This window comes from Chenopodium album, chromosome 14 (genome assembly GCF_948465745.1).
Source record: "Chenopodium album chromosome 14, dcCheAlbu1.1, whole genome shotgun sequence".
NCBI lineage: Eukaryota > Viridiplantae > Streptophyta > Magnoliopsida > Caryophyllales > Amaranthaceae > Chenopodium > Chenopodium album.
Genome location: NC_137847.1, coordinates 1,529,323 through 1,550,972, shown reverse-complemented (window position 1 = coordinate 1,550,972; position 21,650 = coordinate 1,529,323). Strand labels below are relative to the sequence as shown.

General features: G+C 33.6%; 2 protein-coding genes across 3 annotated transcripts; one reads left to right on the top strand and one right to left on the bottom strand.

The window, feature by feature from the left end:
• The first annotated feature begins 8,123 nt into the window (after nucleotides 1-8,123).
• Nucleotides 8,124-18,016, top strand: LOC145579792 (uncharacterized). 2 transcript variants are annotated; one of them, XM_081637047.1, is made up of 3 exons: nucleotides 8,124-8,237; nucleotides 8,404-8,503; nucleotides 16,559-18,016. In XM_081637047.1, exons 2-3 carry the CDS (start codon nucleotides 8,417-8,419, stop codon nucleotides 17,702-17,704), a joined length of 1,233 nt encoding a protein of 410 aa, XP_081493173.1. In that variant the 5' UTR covers nucleotides 8,124-8,237; nucleotides 8,404-8,416; the 3' UTR covers nucleotides 17,705-18,016. The 2 variants fall into 2 exon arrangements, with proteins under 2 accessions (XP_081493173.1, XP_081493172.1); XM_081637046.1 differs by having other exon boundaries at nucleotides 8,145-8,285.
• Nucleotides 18,017-18,150: 134 nt separating this feature from the next.
• LOC145579793 (thylakoid lumenal 16.5 kDa protein, chloroplastic-like) lies at nucleotides 18,151-20,464 on the bottom strand. The gene is made up of 4 exons (XM_081637048.1): nucleotides 20,019-20,464; nucleotides 18,778-18,917; nucleotides 18,587-18,659; nucleotides 18,151-18,509 (listed from the first exon to the last, which is right to left on the bottom strand). The coding sequence occupies exons 1-4, from the start codon at nucleotides 20,401-20,403 to the stop codon at nucleotides 18,400-18,402; spliced, it is 708 nt and encodes a 235-aa protein (XP_081493174.1). The 5' UTR covers nucleotides 20,404-20,464; the 3' UTR covers nucleotides 18,151-18,399.
• Between the last annotated feature and the right edge of the window lie 1,186 nt (nucleotides 20,465-21,650).

The following is a 21,650-nucleotide window of genomic DNA, read 5'->3' as shown; positions in this document are numbered from 1 at the left end:
TTATTTCAGGAACAGATTTTCCCGCTTTTAAAATTGATTTTGACACTTTATCGTGATAACAGCACAACATACGTACATTTTTTACATATCTATTCACGAGTGGAAAGACAAGTAGATATAGACTCATTAACTAACCAAAAGATGCATAAATCAAGGATTTGGATGATTGGATTCAATATAATTTATTACCTCTTGTAAGAAAGATTTCCTGATTTATTATTTTAATTTTAACCATCACTCATGTTTATTGAGCCATAACTTCATTAGTTTCTTATGTTCATCTTCATGCACACATATATGATCAAGAAGGAACGAATTTGTAAGGTCAATCAATTAAACATGATGATCATAATTATTAGATGTCTTATTCCTTGTGAATAATAAATAATACTAATGTACCGAGTATTTTTCTTAAGTCCATCCCCCATATTTCCATTAGGCAGCTAGGCACTTCGTACGAGTTGTTTTAAGTGCCTGGTGCCTTCTCAAAAGGGAATTTTATTAAATTCAAATCAAACAAAGCATTTAAGTATAATTAAGTACCAATTAGTTGCAAACCACGACATATTATTGTACTAAATTAAAGCTTTGACCACACGTATCACACGGATCACATACTCAATCAACATGACTAGGCCAGGCCTCCTCCGCACACCTAGGTTCTCGGGGAATGATAAATCTATCTCCGAGATGGACAAAAAAAAACCAAATGTAGAAGCATTATTTTCAATATTTCAAAACACATACTTTGTATATATAATTATAGATAGATGCGTTTAACATTTATTCTAATTTAATTAATAGATCCGACGAAACTAAAAAACGATACCTGATCACGCACGTCTTTATTTAATGAATATTAGTATATGATTACGAATAGATGAATTATTGATATGTCCTTTGCTAAACTCAGAATGTTTCCTCTAAAATTGAAACTATAAACGTATATAATTAGGACGTAAGAAATAGTATAGAATAAGCTAGATACACCCCTTGTAATATTTATGACCCTACTACTACTACTACTAATAATAATAATAATAATACAATGTCACAATATATACTTGTACATAGATTAATTCCTTGAACAATATGTATCTTCATCATGTGGATGTAAGAATATGTAATGCTTTTGCTAAGTCCCTTTCGGACCCTACTTCATTTTAAAGGCCTTTAATTTGGATTAATTTGATCCTTATCATTGTATCGCGATTCAACTTGCTTGCAAATGTACTATTTCTTTAGGGTCGATGTTGGTAAAATAACTGTTGAAATATTATAAATTTATAATAATAATAATAATACAGCGCCAAAATTCACAGGATCATAATTTGTTCCTTTGTTATTACTGATAATTTAGTTCATAACATAAATAATTGTATAGTTCATGGTAACAAAAATATATATTCATTCATATTATTACTAACGTAACTAATTATCATTTACCAATCACTCCATTCAACCTTAAACAGGTGTGTTCTCTTCATGGACATGAACTTATCTGAATTTATTATACCTTATTGAACTTAATTATCTGATATGATTTAACTTATTAGAACATATTGAAACTTATTAGACCTTATTAAACTTATTAGACCTTATTGTAACCGGTTTGAACTTATCTGAACTTATTAGACATGAAATTTATTTTTATAAGGTGAAGAGAACAAACCCTTAGTTAGAGAGAAACGATAAAACCATTGTTGTGTTATAAGTATATTTTTATTCTTTATGTATAGAGAGACAAGGCAAAAGATGTGTTAAGACTTGCAAAATGACATGAACACCAATTCAATCAATTGTGCTACACAATGTTTCAGTGGCCCATCAAAAGTATTCATTTACTGTTCAAAGCCAAAATAGAATAATAGGGCTTACACAGCCTCTCTGTACATTAGCCCATTGGGCCATGGACCCTGGACCTGCTCAACTTTGAAAGGACTCTACATTGAGCTTATATTTCGAACTTCTTTTTTTTTTTTTTTTTTTTTTTTTTTTTTTTTTTTTTTTTTTTTTGGGTTTGCTCCATTATATTGTAATGTGGATGGGGATGGAGGATAATGGAATCCGTACCCAGAGAATTCCTTTATTAGGGTTTGATTTCATAATCTCATTATTATGAGATGCAAATCAGGAGTCGAATCCAAGTCACATCTGAGAGAGATGGAGAAACTAACTATCCCATCCCTTCACTCCTCACTCCTCAAAACATAATAACATAAATATTGTTTAGCTAGATATTCTATGTACATATATCTCCTATTATACGAAATAAGTCAAATAACGTACATAGATCTATTGCTAATTGTCAAATGTAACACTTATCGACATACATGATCTAGTCATAAAATTTTAATCTTATACTCCATAGTACACATATTTCATAATGTTAGGAGTAGAAAACAACCATATTTAGAATTTTATTTTAGAGTTTAGGCTGCAAACGTCATGTTGGATTATTGGTTGGTTAAAATAGGAAAGTTTTGGTAAAATGAAATCCAGACCAAAAAGTAGATGCTAGTGCATTCATGTTGATTCATTGACCAATAAAATAAAAGTTTAAAAAAAAATAAATAAAAAAAAAAATCAAATTTCAATCAGTTGCCGCCGTCGGATCTCAAATCTATCAATACACCCTCACAGAGTCACAGGTGTCTTTCATTGGAGTTAACATCACCATAAATTTTTGTCATTACATTACCTCATCCGAGTAAAATAGAGTATATAAATAGAAAAAATAATATTCAAATTAAAAATAAAAGGATATTAGCCTTGGAGCAAGTTTAGCCTCAATTCTTAAGACTTGGATGTGATATTACTTTTTGTGGTTCCCATTAAAAATGATGTCATCAAATTCTTGTTAAGATTCACTAAGACTTGCACAAATTTAGCACTTTAACCCTAAAACTCAAATATATGAAATATTATATATAGAAAAGTGTGAAAAAAAAGGATAATAAAAATAAAAGTGAGGTGGGACTTAATCTCAAGTCTTAAGTTGAGTCTTGAAATTTCAAGACTCAACTTGAGACTTGCTTGAGATTTAAAAAGAAAAATGGGAAAAGTCTCAAGCATAACTCTTAAGACTTAAAATGATGATGGGGTAAACTTGCTCTTACGACTTCATGTGATATGCATGAACAATCAAACATTATTATAAATAAAAATATAAAATAGGTAAATTTAAAGGGTTACGCCGTGGTACTTAAATATTGAGTGACCTATGATAAATTCGTCATAATTTTAGATTTAAATTTTGTATCTTTTAAAAAAATTATTTCGTTCGGTTTTTTTAGATACATGATCTGAATTTTTACATTTGTTGAGACAAAAACTTTGACCATTAATATCTTTAATTATATATTATTAAAATTTATATAATTTTATTATAAAAATAGATATTGTTATTAATCGAATTACATATAGAAGTAATATGATAACATTTATTTATTATATTGTATATTCTTTGTATATGTAAGTTAAATTAAAGCTAACGTATCAATAGTGTAAAATCCGAGCAATGCATTTTAAAAAAACAAAGAAAGTATTTCGTATTCGTAAGATTTATTTATATGAAACCCAAATTATATAGAAAATCGTACTTTGTATTTATATCATTATATTTGTGTATTGTGTAGAACGGACTCACGTGAGTCCGGTCATACAAGCAGAAAAAAAAATTAAATTCTTAATTGTCAGAAATTAGATAATAATGGTCGAATATTAAGTTATAAATATCAGATATTAGATTAAAAGTGTCAAAAATTAGATAATAATGGTCAGATATTAGATTATAATTATCAGATATTAGATTATAAATGTCAGATATTAGGTTTTAGTTGTCATAAATTAGATTATAATAGTCAGATATTAGATGATAATTATCAGATATTAGATTGTAATTGTTAGAAATTAGATTATAATTATCATATATTAGATAAAAACTGTCAAAAATTAGATTATTATAGTCAGATATTGGCTTATAAGTATCAGATTTTAGACAATATTGAACATAAATTAGATTATTATAGTCAATTTGGAAGTAATTAAAAGGTAGTGGTTGCAACTCTTGATGTCCTCGACCAAAATGGTGAAGGCAACAGTGATGGACCACTGGATGAGGTATGCTCTTATGACTTCTTAAATCTATGTTACTGCTGTAGTTGATTGAATTAGGGTAATAATTTAATCGGAATAAATTAAAAATGAAAATGGCTAAGGAGAAAGTAGATCTGACCTAACCGCAGGAAGGAGACAAGGAATCGGTGCTACAGTTCCATGGAAGCTTCTGGAGAAGAGGAGAAGGTGAAGTGGTGGAAAAAGCTTAGGAAGGCATCATCATTAGATTGAACTGAAGTGGGGAGGCGTTTGACGACGTCGTTTGAGGTTGTGGGGGAGGGTCACCGGCGCCAGGGGATGGGAGGGGGAGGGTGGTCGCCGGCCACCGACAAGTGGCTAGGTAGTGTCAGTGGCAATGGATGGGGGATGGGTGTGTGCATTATAAACCGAACTCACGTGAAACGATTTCACGCAAAACCTTCTCTATATTTATACACAATTTTATTTTCACGCAATTACCCAACCTTTTTTATAAAGAAAATGATCCACATGTAATTTTTTCCAACATTTATAAATTATAATGTCAGCTTATGAAAGAATTAATGGATTAATTACAAGTATTCTAAAACCATAACTATTATGCAAAATCTAATGCATAACAAGGGGTTATTCAAAGATTTTGCACAACAATAAAAGGTAATGAGACAACATTACATTACCTTTATTTATAAGCATTTTAAATACCATTATGTTATTATTAGTACAATTTCACAACCTAAGAGCATAGATATCAAATTCAAAAGTACCACTGTAGGCAACTTTGGTATTATCATCATTTATAGTACTTCGCATTGTTGTCAAAATCGCGATCCGGATTGTAGGATCGTACGATCCCACGATCCCATTTTAGCCAAATGATTCGGATCGGATGCAGAATCGCAGAGCAAGCTGGATCACTGTAGGATCGGTTAGGATCGCACAGGATCGGTCAGGATCGCACAGGATTGGTCAGGATCGTACAAGATCGAACGATCCTATTTTTCGCTTAAATTATTATTGGGTTGTACAGGATCGGTTAGAATCGAACGGAATCGTGCAAGATCGGTCAGAATACTTTTTACTTAATAAAATGAGCCTAAAGCAATTAAACTTTTCTCTAAGCTAAGAAAATTACTATCTAACTACTAAAACTATAAATTTTACGATTTTTATGGCTTAAAAAATGTTATCTAATTATGTAACAATTTTTTTATTACTCTTTTTATCAATTTTATAGGATCTTATGATTCTACGATCCGATTTTACCGATTCGATCCTACTCCTCTCACCGATCCAAAGTAGGATCCCGATCCTGATAACCTTGGTACTTGGTACCATTTTATTAACAATGACACAATTCACAACTCAATAGTACTCAAGGATATCTCCTATGTACTGTAGTATTTCTTTTTCCCTTTGTAATTCTGTATACGGCTTTACCATGCTACGAAGTATACAACCACCTATACATAATATCCTACGGAGTATTTCTTTTTCCCTCTAGATCAGGGTCGGAGGCATGTAGTTGGTTGTGGCCTTGTGGGTGCAAAACTGCAAATGAGCCCAGACCCAGTTAAGTGATTACACTATGTATTTTTATGGTGTTCCATACATGGGCAGAGCTACATGGGGGGCTGGCAGGTGCTCGGCCCCCGTAGCCCATTCCTGCGCCCTTTAAAATTTCTATTTGGCCCCTATAAACTTTTACAATATATACAAATTAACTAACTCATTTGTTAATGATATTTCCTTGGCTTAGTAGTTAACATATGTCCTTGTGTCAAGTATGTTTGGTCTAAAATGCATTATAGTATTCTACTAAAATTATCAAAATATTATCACACCAACCCATACATCAATCAATGAGGATTGGTTTGAGTGGTAAGTAACTTATCACTGCTAATTAATATAAATAGTTTTGAGTCCGAGCTTAACCAAATGCAAAAAGTCCTTATTGGGAGACTACAAGTCAAGTGTTTAACTAGGGTCGAATCTGGAACTAAACTATACAGAATTCGGCCCCCGTAGATTCCAAATTTTGGCTTCGCCCCTGATACACTATGTATTTTTATAAAAAAAATTAAAAAATTAGTTGAATACTCTTATTTAGTTTGTTTTCCTAGCTAGTTTGATTATACCAAAATATTGAATTAAACTCACTTAATTGGAGTTCTAGCTCCGCCAGTGCTCTGAGTATGTTTTACCATGCTACGAAGTATTCAACTACCTGAGTATGTTTTACCATGCTACGAAGTATTCAACTACCTATACATAAGAGCATCCTTATTCATGAACAAAAAAAATAAATTGTTCATGTTACTATTCACAAAAAAATACTTTCTCTCTAATATACATAAATCAAACAAATAATTTCCAATATTCTCCTCTTAACAATGAACCAAAAAACAATATTGTTCATGTTACTATTCACCTACCCCACCTTTAATTTATCTTTTCCTAAAAATTAAAATACAATACTTATCATTAAAATAATCAATAAAAGTAAGTTTTGTGAGACAAATAATTTTCACAAATGGTTTGATTTTCCAAACCATTCACCTTTATTCATGCCACTATTCATCATTTCATAATTTTTTTAATATTATTTTATTTCAATAGTAACACAAATAATTTTAATTATTCATTGTTAAAGATGCTCTAACAACACTACAATATAGAATACCTTGTTGACGTTTAGAGCACTCTCACTCATGGGCATTTTTTTTTGCCCATGAGGAGATTTTAATGAAAACAATGAAATTTTGGCTTCCCACTCATGAGCATTAGAAAAAATGCCCATGGGGAAATCCTCAAATGCCCATAGCAATGGCAAAAATTAATTGCTACAGTAGTGTGGGCCATGGTACCAAATCAGCAAAAAAATAAATAATGTGATGATAGTAATACTTTAGGAGAGAGAAAAAATAGGAGAGAGAGTGGTGTGGGTTTTTTCTTAGCCCATGAATGTGTGAGAAGTTGTAGAAAAAAAATGCCCATAAGAAAAAGTGGAAAAGAGGAGTGAGAAAGTGGGTAGAGAGATAATGACATTTTTTTTTATTTGCCCATGAATGAGAGTGGTCTTAGAGTTGCCCGTATCAAAACCCATCTATATCTATACTTTAGTATTTAAAAACACAAACCAAAATTGACACATGTCATCATTCTTTCTCACCTTTCTTTATTCATTCTCCCTCCTTATGTTTTCAAAGAAATTCTCTCTTCATCTCCCCCTTTATTTCTCAATAACTTTTATATTTTGTAATCTTTATTTTAATTCAATAACAAATTAAATTTCCTAAACCTTCTCCTCTTCTCATTATTCCATCTATCAATTCAATTTATTCACATTCATAATTCATTTCTTTAATTTGACCCCTTATCTTCCCCCTCTTCTTATATAAATACAAATTTTCAATACAGATTTTTTCACACTCATTAAGTTTCAAAAACTAAAAAATTAGAGAAACGTCTCTCAAAATTCTATGTGAAATTTCTACAACAATGAGGATGATGATTGAAAAGGAAAATATTGAGGTGGCAAGAATACTATGGAAATTCCATAGGATGACATTTTTTGCGTGTCATGGGGCTTTAATTTTGAAGATATTAAGCACAATATAAGAGACATATATTGGTAAAGACTAAAGAAAAATATCATGCCTTCACATTTGATGTAAAAATTGTAAAATTATATTAAGTGTTTGGTATTTACAAAGTAGTTTTTTATACAAATTGTTGATTAATATATCATGCGATAGAGATATGATTTTACGATTTTAAGCCATTTTTTCTACAACTATTAGTCTATTACCACTAATTCATAAAATATTATAATATGTCAAAAGACGATAAAATAAATTCATTCAAATAATTTGTAAAGGGTTTTTTTTTTTTGGTGACAAGATAATTTGTAAAGTTTCAAATAAATTTATAATTTAAGCATAACCCGTGCGTAGAACGGGTCCAATAGCTAGTTTTATAATTGAAAATAATGAACGTGTAATAATCCTCCATAAACGAGACAAATAAATTTTACTCCGTATTTTCTAGAAATTTCAACAAACCCCACCTCCTTTATATCCACTTTCTCTCTCCTCCTTTCTTCGATTCTTCTTCACCTGATTTTCGCAACACAAACGGTAAGAGAGAGAGAGTACAGAGATTACCTAAAATTTCACAGAATTAGAGTAAAGCCTTAAGCTTTCTCTTTCTAAACTACTATTAAAATTATTTTTTTCAATTTTTTGAGAATTTTTTCATGATTTTTTTGGAATTAATTTGTGGGTAAACTTTGAATTTTTGCAGGTGAAAGTTAAAAATGGCAAGTGAAGTTGAGAAGAATGCTTCTGGACAAGAAGAAGTTGTTTCAATGGAGCTCCCTGCTCCATCTGGTTGGAAGAAACAGGTCTTTTTCTTTTCAATTTCTCACTTTTAATTTTTCTACTGGTATTAAATTTCTTAATTCTTTGTATGAATTGGGTTTAAATTTGGTTAATTCGTGGTATTTTATGATATGGGTTTGTGTTTAATTTTATATTAATCGTGTTATTTGTAGGAAATTTTGTTTTTTGTAAGTTAGGGTTTGTATTTGGGGATTTCTTGTTGGTTTATTTTGATTATTATGCCTTTTTTAGCAAATTGGGGGGAAAGGGTTTCTGGAGCAAAATATTTCAAATTATAGTTAAACTACCAGGTTTTTTTTTTTGTCTTTTAGGGTTTAGTGGGATTGTGGGAAGGCACTTACATATTTATTTTAATAAATTATTATTTTACTTGTTTCTTATAAACATTTTTTTTTAAAGCAATTAATGATTTATCTCCGCATTTTAATTTCAAGCATTTCTCTTTAAATGCAATTTTCAAAATTTAGTCATGTAGTGTCATATTGTTTTCTTATAAAAATGCTGCTTTACCAATTGTTTATATCCTTGTAAATTTTTAGCTGATTTGAGAGAAAAGGGGGGGGGGGGGGGGGGAGTGGTGGATTTAGGAAATCCGAACTGCAGATTCCGCAGAAAGCATTTTGGAAATTGTCTTTTTAACATTCAATTGCTATTCATTGTTGAAATATTCCCCACTGTTAGTGAGAGTGACAACTGACGAGTGATCCATAAGTTGAATAACCTTTAACAATTGCTCCTCGATGTAAGCTAGTTTAGGGAAATTAGAAGTAGAAAGAAGACTGAGATCAGTGGGATGCTCTCTACAGGAAAAAATATTGCCAAAGATTTTATGTATGCAATTTTATTTATTTATTTTAATGTTTGAGCATTGGCCTGGCTAGGTGAACCTTTTATACCATGAATTTAGTACAGGTAGTTTTGCAAGTTTAACTAGTTTCTAAGATCAACTTATTTGTAGCTTTTAACTTCACTGTATGGTTGGCTTGGCTGTAAATTAGCGATTTAAGTTCCTAGGATTTTTATATTTGATTAGTGGTATTATCATGAGAATACAATTTATTGATCTAAAGCTGGGTGAGGACTGAGGACATTGAAATGGAGGGTGTTTTAAGGAAATCCATGAAAGTGCCATTGCTAGTAGTTATTGCTAAATGGATTCCAGCTTGATTTGAGTGGATATTACGGGAAAGCCTTGCACATGATCCAATTACTTACTATTACTGAAGGTAGTGTATTACAGAAGAGACAGTTCACTTAATTAGGATGTTTGATGAATGCTTCAAGTAGAAAATGTATGATACTATGATGAATGATGGATATTTGTAGAACAGAGGTGTCTAAGGATGTTTGCGAGGTTTGAAGTTTTTTAGGTGACCTAGTGATGGAAATAGTCCAAAGAATTGCTGACTGAAGATGTTATACGAGTTTTCACATTAAAGATCTGTGGTTATGTTAAATTGGATGTGAAGATGAAAAAGATCCATAGATATGAAGTTACTGTCCACAAGTGCGTTTTTCTTTAGTTAGTCCACTAGCTCTTCTCCATGAACCATATGAGACCAAGACAATAAGGAGTTTTATGTTAATATGTTACACTTAGTTATTAACACATAATGGAGTATAATGTGTGTGGTGGGTGGTCAGTGTCAAATGATTATTGATATTTTTACGAGAGCTCCTTTGATAATGAGACTGGAGATCGTGAGTTTCTTTGTCATGTGTTGACTAGGGGGAGATTAGATTCATGATAGTAATCTTCAAGGATGAACCTGAAGGAGATAATTGATGGTTTGGCTGCATGGTATTGGTGATAGTTACTCTATCAGCAACTTCTCCATGATACTTGAAGGGCTGCTTGATTCTTGATAACTCTGACTTCCATTTGGGGCCATATAAATGTTTAATAGGATTTTAAAATATAATACCTTTTTACTTTGTCTTTCCCTTCAATTTTATTGCCTGGGGTGGAATTTCTACATTTTGGACTCATAGCAGCCTTGAACTTTATTGCTCTGGTTCACACCTCAGACCGTTTTAGGTAGGTGTGGCATCTAAAGCTCCTAATTTTTTGCACGCACCTCAATCAGGTATAATGACTGTAATATGTTTTGAGTAAAAAGAATCAATTCATGACCTCATACATACTTCTGTGTCCTTGATCTTAGTCTGACTGGCAGTTTTTGTTTTTGTTGAATAATTTTTTTTAATACATGTTAGGGTTTGGTTGATTTAGCTTGGTAAGGTCAAAGATGTGTTAGCGCCAATGCAAAAGAGTAATTAGAGAGCAGTTTTGTTATTTTAAATCATGATGTAACTAGGAATTCTGCAACTAGTGAGGGCATAATTATTGTTACAAAAGAATTGCTGTTTGGGCATGTGAGACTTTAACCTGAGGAAGGGTTGGGAAATGGAGTTTTCGAAAGAAGTCTCGGGAGACCAAAGATGACTTTAATTAAGGGAGTTAAAGATGATATGAAGAAATTGGGTTTGCGAAAGCATGAAGCATTGGGTAGAATCGATTAGAGGAAGTGAATCTTTGTGGATGACCAAATGAGATAGTTTTTTTTTGTTCATGTAACCTACAAGTCTTTGGTTTTTGTTGTTGCTTGCTGTTTTATTTCCTTTGAACCTAGATTTTTGATGGTTGAAGCATTGATGAGATACCCGGGTTTATCAGAAGCTTTAGTAGGGATTAAGAGTTATATAACCTCAGAATTTGGTTGGCTTAGTACCTTTACAATACATAAATATTGTTTGTTGGAGTTAATAACCTCACCATATGTGTACATGTCTTTTTTCATCAAGAAGGATAGGCGTTGGAGGAGACAAGGTCTAATGTGTCATCACAGAAATGCTTCTGTGTTGATGTTATTACTGTAAGCGTTGAAACCCTGCAGTTGAGATTTCATGTGAAGTTTAGGTGATATCAAACGTGCACAACTGATTCATTCATTCAATCTAGTACCAGTGTACTACATAAGAGTATTGGACAAATATCATCCTAGAGGGACTATAGGGAAACCTTATATTCTTATGGTGCGCTCTATTCATGAAATGCTTAAATTTTCTAGGCTGTTCGTGTATTACATAGTTTTACTTTATATGGCTGTAATACGGGTTTTTACCCTGCTAAGAAGTCTGGTTCTGCTGATCCTATGTATGAAGTCCTCCCAGGGAACATTTGCAAAGCCAATTTTAGAGCTCCCCAAGTTGTTATATGAAATCAACACTTCCCTACTTTTGCCGAGGATCTGTTGAACTTATTATGGAAATGGTGCAGTTTCTGTTAAGCTGAGCATGACCTGTTTTGGTAGAATTTGGTAAGTCCTCTACTATTTTCGTTTTACATACCAATTTTTCAGAAAAAAGCATCTTTATGATGGTGATGACAATAGGAAAAGTCAATACGTATCAGCTGTACTGCTGTAGTGGAGTATACTGAAGATGCTTAACCTTAGTGGTTTGGATTCCTCCCTGTTCCCAAGGTCCCCCTTGCTGATTGCAGAATCCCTGGCTTGCTAAATCCTTGGACTTGATGATGAATGATTAAGATTTTGTTTCATGAACAGACATTTGATTGAATAGATATACATCCAAGTGCTTTCTTATGATTAACACGTCATAAGGTCTGATTCTTTTTTCTGGAAATTTGTTTTGACAAGTCTGCTTTGGGAATCTAGAGAAGTGTTTGTAAATTCCTTCCAAAGGGAGGATCTAGATGTTAAGAAAGTCTCCTATTATCGAGGCTGCTAGTTTGGAGCCTTTTCTTTGCTATTATACGATTAGCTGAATGTAATACCTAGATCAACAGCTATATGACCTTTTGTCTAGGAAAGCAAACTTCTAGGTCAACAGAAGTAACCCTTTTTTTTGGGTTTGCTAGAGTTAATGGAAGTTGAGGAAAGGCCTTATCACTACATCTTCAGTTAATCTAAACTAAGGTCTCTTGTGGTTAGCTGTTGGAGTTTTTAGTTCCTTTAGAGTTTACTAGGATGAGGATAATATGGCATACCCGGGCTTAATCTAGCACTATATAATAGCAGACTTGCTATGCATGTCCACTGGAGAATCATTTTAAATCCAGGATTTTCTGCTCCTGTTCCAGTATATAATGTGGAAATGAGACAAATGGATTGGGTGGGATTCATTAACTATTTTTTTGGGTTAATATGTTGAGGTGTTGACTTAACTTAGGCTTATAGGGGTAGAATATGTAGCAAATATGTTTATATTACATGGCATGAGTGAAACTTTAAAGAGATTTTGTATCAGCAAATTTGAGGGAAATCTGATTACTAGTACGAGGAGAAAAGACAATGGACATCATTAAGCTTGGGAGATAAATATGTATTGTTTGTTTTTGTTCCTTTAGCTCTAAGTGAAAATGCTTTGTACTTTTGGGATGCATGGTGAAAATATTGCTGATATTCAGTTGGTAAGATATATATATATATATATATATATATATATATATATATATATATATATATATATATATATATATATATATATATATATATAAGGATTTGATCTTGTATGGCAATACATTTCTTGTTGTACGGCCAATTTATAATTAGTTACTGACCTTATTAGGCCTTGTTCTTTTCACCTGATAATTACTGAACTTAAATTGTTTTTGCTGAAACTAACTGAAATTAATTTATTTTTAGCGGTTAAAACTTATTTTTATTGATTCGCTTATATATTTGTTGTACAAATATGCTGATTTTTTTTTTGAACTTATGTTTATTGAATTGAACTTATTTGAATATTTTTACTAAACTTAAATTATTTGTACTAAATTTTATTGTTTTAAGGTGAAGAGATAGGGCCTTACTACTTCTAGTCTGTCTTTTTATGAAATCTTGTTTTTCATGTTTAGTATAAATTCCCAAGGTAGATTTGCTTATTCTTCTCTGAAACTTCCCTTTTGATTTAGATTTATAGCGTGTGTTGAATTTGTAGATTTTTGTGGTCATCTCCTGACTGTGGAAGCTATTTTCTCTTGGATATGATGAAGTTTTAATGTGATAAATTAATGCCTTATTATGAAAGATTTGAAACAAATGATTCTTTTATGTTGGAAAATTTTAGGGTAAGGTACTATTGCTCTATCAATTGGCTTAGAGCCTTGTAGATTTGTTCATGTTTGATCTTTGCTGTTTTGTTGCATCCCCAAAATGATTGAAGCTTACGCAACCTAGCAGCTGGACACAAGCCAATTATGTTCCTCATATAGTCTGAAAAAAAAAATTTCTTAACTCTGGAGGTTGGTCCTGAATCTCTTGATGGTACAGATGAGCTTTCGTAGTCAGCTTTTCTAGTATATATGAGATGCAGAAGTCACGTTTTGGGTAATAGCTGATTGTCTGCTCATACCTACGATTCCCACATGGCCTGATGGTCATCAGTGATATCTCATATCCATGTTGTAAATCTTGTAATAGAAAGTACCTTTACGGCATAAATCAATCATAATTGGGTTTAGCTGGGCGTAGTTGGGCAATTGACCTAATTTAAATTCTCGCAAGGTAAGTGCTATTAGTCTACAACCACTTGCAGCTAGCTGCTTGGGACTCAATTCCCTTAAAGGCTTAAGTTATCCATCAAGAAGGAATTGATAATTGGAAAAATATTTAGACTTGATTTTAAAATAGCTGTATGGTGGATATGAACAGACTTTGGTGTAAGAATACGCTGTTATTGATTTCAAGTCCTAAGGTGACAACCTATCTCATTTTCATTTCCTTATTGATATCATGTGGTGTTCAAGTCTTCATAGATCTAATGTTGTTATATTGCATATCTTTAGCATTCCCTTTAAATTGGCTCTGATTAAAATTTATTCCCTTATTGATATCATGTGGCGTTCAAGTCTTCATAGATCTACTGTTTATATCGCATATCTTTAGCATTCCCTTTAAATTGGGTCTGATTAAAATTTGAAGCTGTTGATTGAACAAGCTTTAATTGCCTTGAGAGGAGTGGGATTGCAAAACCTTACACTTTGTTTGTATAGAAAGTAATGGAAGTAAAAGAAGAGAAGAGAAAGGGAGGGAGACAAATTCTCATCTTTGGGTTAAAGATTGGGGGAAGGAAGGGGAAGGAGAGGGAGGGATCCATTTTCCCTCTCTCTTTAATAAGCATAATCCCTCCAAAATTGGAGAGATTTGGAGGGAAAATGGAGCTCACCTCCCCCTCCCTTTCTTTTCCCTCCCTTTCCTCCTTTTCCCCTCCCCTTCCTTTCTTTCCTTCTTTGTTATCCAAACAAAGCGTTAGTTCCTCTGACCTTTCTTGCTGAACCAATGAGGTCAAAATTTGGGTTCTCTGCATTCATCTAATCTGCTGACGCCTCGAATCTTGATATCTATCTTGATGCCTCCCTACCATCTTTACTTTGTTTTAATGACTATGTTTTGTCTGGCACACCTTTATTCACTGTCTTCCTTAGTTTTTTTGTTTTTGTTTTTGTGTTTGTGCGTGCGTGTGCGTGTGTGTGTGTGTGTGTGTGTGTGTGTGTGTGTGTGTGTGTGTGTGTGTGTGTATGTGACTCAGTGGATACACATTTGGCTGTGACTACTTGAAACTTAGTTCTGCTACTTCAAGTTTGACCAAGCACTTTTTGAGGCACATGGAAGTATTGAAACACAAGTAATTAGTGGGTATCTTTAGTGATGTGTAATAGGCATACCATGGGTTCATTTAAAGCCATTATGATTTAAGGATTATAATTTGTTGATCCTGTTACTAGATGTTGGGTATGTGGTGGTGAGCTTGTAACGTCGTATAGGTGCCATTGCCTGAAAACAACTGGGAGTGACGTATTGAAAGTAGCTGACTTTGCTTTGTGTTTAAATTCTTGATAGTCTTCTTTTGATCTTTGTGGATGGTACTGATGGATGAACGGTCTAATCTAGCTTACTAAATAATTGTTTGGTTGGGGTTTTGTGATCATGCTTTTTAACTGGGAGAACAACATCAACTGTGGCAAAGCATCTCTGATTTGTCTTCTCCATTTGTAAGCTTTGAAGTTAGGGTTATGCAAACAGACTCTTTTCAAATGACGTATTGGTTTCATTTATGCACCTCATTAGAGTAGAATATACTTACTGCTGTGTAGTTCGGCCATTAGTGAGAGCTTGGAATGTGGTAATTATATATAATGTGTGTTTGACAAAGGAAACCTCAATACTTGCTTAGGCTTACTGCATCAATGCAAAACGAGCATACATAGTTCTCCCTGATTGGCTATTGATCAGTGCTAGGATGAGTCTATTGTTAGGATTAAGTCATCATCATGTTGCTGGTTTAATGAATACTTGTTTGATTTTATCCTCAAGAAAACAACTTTTGCTGTCTTCTTGGATACAATCTTAACTCATATAATTAGCCCTGCAAGTGCAGCACTTAGTAGGGTAGCATTTTTATAAATCTCATGGAATATTGATGTCATAGCTTTTTTTTTATTTATTTTTTTATTTATTTTTTTAATTTTTATATTTTAAAAAAAAATAAAAATTCTCTTGTCTGTTGACTCTCCTAGTCTATGCATGCCCCCCCCTCACCCCCCCCCCCCCCCCCCCCTCTCTTCTCTTCCCTGCCTCTTCTCCAGAAGTTTGTGTGGATGAACTTTTTTTGGAAGTAAAAGAGAGAATTTTGATTGCTTCATTTTGGACTAGTACTCCCTGCATATCACAAAAGTTAGTATGGTTTTATATTTTAAATTGCCCAAAATAACTCGCTCACATTTTATGGTGTTCTTCCACTTTTTACACACTTTCTTATTTTATTTATCCAAACACTCTCATTTTTCGCTCTACCTACTTCAATATCTTTACTCATCTATGTTAATGATTCTTGATCTTTGTGTCAAAAGTAACAATGCAAGTATTTGTGGGATAGAGGAAGTACATCAAATGTAAACTACTTTTTTTCCTCTTTTGTTTTCCTCACTTATGCTTCTGTGTTTCACTTTTTGCACTTTATACAAGGGGGGAAGATGTGATTTCCTTGTGGATTCCTGTTCTGAATCTTGTAATGTGATGAGGTGTTTGCAGTTCTTCCCTAAAAGAGGAGGCACCCCAAGGAAGAACGAGATTGTTTTTACTGCTCCAACAGGGGAGGAAATTCACAGCCAAAGGCAGCTGCAACAGTACCTGAAATCTCATCCTGGTGGTCCACCAGCATCTGAATTTGATTGGGGCACTGGTGAGACGCCTAGAAGATCAGCTCGAATTAGTGAGAAAGTAAAAGCTTCTCCTACTACTGAAAGTGACACCCCCAAGAAGAGAAGCAGGAAATCGTCTGCTTCCAAGATGGATAGCAAGGATGGTGAGGCGACTGCTGAAGAAACTAAGACGGAAGAGATCCAGATGGATGATGCTGAAAAGATAGAGAAAAAAGAGGCAGACGAGGGAGCCAATAAAGATGTCGAGATGCAGGAAATTGGAAAGACTGAGACAGGTGGGGCTGAGGTTGAAGTTGAAAAGGAAGTTGCAAAAGAGAACCAACCCGAGAACAAAAATGTGACTTCTGAGACCAAGGAGGCTGTTCCTGAGCCTGAGGGTGAGACTGCAGTGCCTGTAGCTGAGGATGAGAAATGTGCAGAAACTGAGAAGCTAGATACAAACAAAAGTGAGGGTGATAAGACCTCCATTGAAGATGCAGAGAAGCAAGCCCCACTAGAGCCAGCTGGGAAGCAGGATAGTTTGCAAGAACAGGTGAAAGAAGATGCTGTGATTCAAGATCCAAAAGAGAGTGAGGGAGATAAGGCCGCCGTTGAAGATGCGGATTTAGAAGCAGGGAAGCAAGGCCCACAAGAGCCAGCTGAGAAGCAAGAAGGTTTGCTGGAACAGGTGAAAGAAGATGCTGAAGAAGGCAAGAAAGATGCAGCAGCTGATCCAGATGCAAGGAATATTGAGGATAAAATTGAAGCAGATCCTTCTCAAGTAACTATTCTTGTAGAGAACACAGTTGGAGGAGATAATACTAAAGCTGCAGAGCAACCACATTCTGAGAAACAGGACAGTATGCCAGAACAGGTGAAGCCTGAAGCTGATGTCAATATTGCTGCCAAAGACAATGGAACAGCTGCTCCAGAACCCATAGAACCAAAGGGAAAAGATTCCGTGGAGGGTGACATAAACAAGAAGGTATTGGAGGTGATCGAGAATGGAAGCCAGGCAGGCGAGGCTAGGTCTTGAATCTAATCTTATTGTCATCTTCCTGTTGAGTCGTCTCTTTTTTGAGATCTACAGGGCTCTCTGAATGACTGTAGTAGCATTGTTGTTTATGGTAGAAACTGATTTGTTGTTTATGGTAGATTCTGATTTGTTGTTAGTCAAGATACCCCTGTACACAGTTGTAGATTAGGCCACAGAGGTCTTGACCTAGCCTGTGATTAGGGGGAAAAATTTGTAGCTCTTGTAGAGATCTGTCTGTAACGTTTTGCTGTCAAATTACTGCTTCTGTTATAACTTAACAACCATTATATGTAATGTATGAAGCTACACTTATATGTACTGTTAAATAATTCTATATCCTTGTAACACTTGAATAACGTGGCTCTATCAGCTGTTTGCAGCCGATCATTTCATCAAGGAGATAGAAATCACTTTGAATTATAACACATGCTCTTTAAACTGTGATATAAGCATGAAAATGCCGAATTTCAACTAAGGTGTGACTAATTATGATGAATAGTTACATGTAAAATGAATGCTAATTCTTGGCCTTAAGAATGGCAAAACTCAGATACTCCGTAGAAAAAATGATGCCGATCTAGTGGGTCTTTACAAATTATGAGTAGAAAGTATGAAATCTACACCAAAACAGAGGGAAGTGGATACAACTCTTGCTTAAGAATAAGGCGGGTGCAGTTAGAATCAGAAAGTCTCTTTCAAAGCCCCTTGAGAACTCCATCAAGTCCTGTCAGTGCAGTCCATTTCTCAAACGCACTAGCTGAAGATACAAACGCGATCTTAGATGATTCAACATCTTTCTGGGCCACTACAAATTACAAAGAAATATCAGTATGAGATGTCGTAATGCAGAGAAAATTAGCTTAGAGAGCCTTCCAGCCTTACCAGATGATATCAGCTTTGATATTGAGGTGTTGAACATATCAACTTCTTCCTTTTCCTCAGGGTCCGAGCTTAGCTGTTAGGGGAGTGTTTTTAGGTGGTTCAAAAGCAATAAAAATTGACTGAGAGTTCTGCAGATCAATGGAAACTTGAATCCAGCAATAATTACTACGAGTAAAGACTCAGGAACAGACCTTGGCAAAAGCTGAATTAGCCTTCTTAATCCAATCAGTGTCAGTGCTAGCGCCAAGAACTGAACTAGCAGCTTTCAGATCATTGCTATCTATAGCTTGGCCTACCTCGCTCAACTTGTACACGACATCTTGCAGGTACCCTGATGGTTTTGGACATCAGATAAACAGAAAGAAAGAAACATTTTGCATAAGCATAATACTGAAATGGGCATTAACCAACTAGGGTCACAGACTCACAGTACTGCAGAACTCAGGAAGACTACTGGGCAGTAAAAAGATGCAACTGCACATAAGTTCGATACAAACATACCCTAATGCTTTAAATTCTTCGCTTACTGTAAAGGAGGACTTTTATACAAAACTATAAGGAGTAATTCCTCAACAAAAATATAAATGAAAAAGGTGCAAGATCAAACATAATTCCTTTTTATTTCACTAGATTATTTGTGTGCTTTCAGCGGTAAATCATAGTAGAATTAAAGTACTCCTTATATAGTGTAACCAAGCACAATGAAACACAAGTGTACAATTCAACCTATTAGGCTCTACAAAAGTAAAACAATCACAAGGTCACAACCTTTTAGGGCCTGTTCTGATTTATTGAGCTGAATTGAACTGAACTGAGCTAAACTGAATTGTTTATGAGAGAAGGAAATTAGAAACTGAAATTAAGCTGAAGAGAACAGATCCTTAATTTGGTGAATTTTGTCGATGTCAGAACTCAGAACCTTTGTAATTATGCTGCTCGGACTTTTAACTAGTTACATGTATCCGTGTGATCATTCAGAAATAGCACAGCACTAGGAAATGCTAGGCATACCTGTGCGAGACACTATCATATGGCATTGGAGGTAACAGTTTTGGAGTAAAAGTAACATATAAATGTCAGAACCAGTTGAAAAACTTGAGCAATAATTATGTTCCCTAATTTGGTTTCAAAAGAACTCAGTCCTTAAAATTATCTTCTATATTCTCTAAGATAGCATATAATAATTTCCATGAATTGCATTTAACCTAGTGTCTAATCACTAATCAGTATATCTTAAATAACCAATTAATCAGCACTGTATAACAGATAACATCTCTGAGTTTCAGCATGACAGCAGATATAAGTAAGTAAAGTTCAATTCTGTTATTAACTATGTTCGAGTGTCAAGGATCCAACACGGGTACTGTACATGAAATAACGATTTTATTCAAAAAACTCGAAAAATAAGGGGGGGGGGGGGGGGGGGGGGAACCTTTTTCCTTAGTGGATGAGTTAATAACTCCTTGTTTTTCAAGCCTCTTCTTCCTATCCTTCTTAACCTTCTCCAAGAGCTCTAAATCATCCTCAGCTTCCAATGGCGCCGCTTCGGCGAGTGGCACAGCTTTTCCTGCTAATGATAGAAGAAATGCAGAAGATAAAGACAGGGCAAAGCTTCTTTTACTAAGACATGGAATTGATGATGATGATAAAATTGGTGATTCTGATTTACAAAAGGGTACTAATAAATTAAAATGCTTGTTTTTTTCAAGGCAAAATAATGAATTTGATGATGAAATTGAAGTGGGTGTTAAAGAGTTGGATGATGAAAGATAATGGAATGTGTTAGCAGTTGACAGAAAAGCTGATGCTACTGCCATTTTTTTCCTCTTTAATTTCTTCTTTCACTTTTATGTTTTTGTTAGTAGAATTGAATTGAGTAGTATCAACTTTTTTTTTTTTTTTTTTTTTTTTTTTTTTTTTTTTTTTTTTTTTTTGGTGGGAAAAATTTGTGAAGGAGGGGCAACATTGGACTTCAAAGAGATAAGATTTTGTTGGATATCTCTGATCCAATAGATATATTGGGGTCATTTTTGTAAAATTGGAAGGTCATTTTTGCAATTTTTCCTTATTAAAATTGATATTGTTACTATACCTTAAAAAAAAAATGATATAGTTACTATTTTATTTTATATTATTGATTTTTTTTTTTTTTAGTCTGTACTAATTTTAAAAAAAAAAATAATAATACTAGTGAATTGCAAGCAACATTTGATTTATCAACACCATATTACTAGGTTTATCTGATTATATTTTTTTATTTTTTTTGTAGCATATAATTTAAACTCTTTGATGGTCGAAATTTCAATACAGATAGTACTAATACTAGTCAAAATTTCATACATGGATTGAAAAAACGCAGAAAATAGTTATCATTATAAAAACCTAATAACCACATGATTTTTCTACCATGATACTCTTGATTATTCTCATTTGCGCACCTCGTTGTCTTTTATTATAATCTAGGCAATCCTACTTCATTTTCACCTGCTTTGTTGTATTCCCACATTTGTGAGTTGTCCATTGCAGTGATCCCATTAACGCTTCCCAAGTAACATTAGTTTTCTAAGGTAAAGTGAACAATGTCTAACTCCATATGTGCGACGTGGATGTGGCTAAAGAACTTCGATAAGTAGAAAGAGCTTGATATTTGGTATGTACAAACTTGACAATTTTACAATGATATAATTGCATCAAAAGGACTAGCTTATAGAAAGAAACAATAACATGATAAGCTTTGTGATATAAAGAAATGCTTGCAAAAAAAAAGTAAAGATTCCATCACAAACGTGTGTTGTAACTAGTGGCATATAAAAGGTCTTAATTATCAATTAAGATTTGGAGCTTTATTAAACAAATAAAAAGAAACTTTCAAATTAATTTGATTTTAATTTTTTTTGGTAGTACGTAGTGAAAATGAAGGTTAGATATGTGCTTCTTTAGGAAGAGACAGCTCTTAGGTGTGACCTTTTTAGTCATTTAGATGTGCATATATGCAAAGATGCTCCTTTAATTTACTTAAAAAGCACAAGAAATATACTTTGGATGGTTGTATTTTATTATAAGA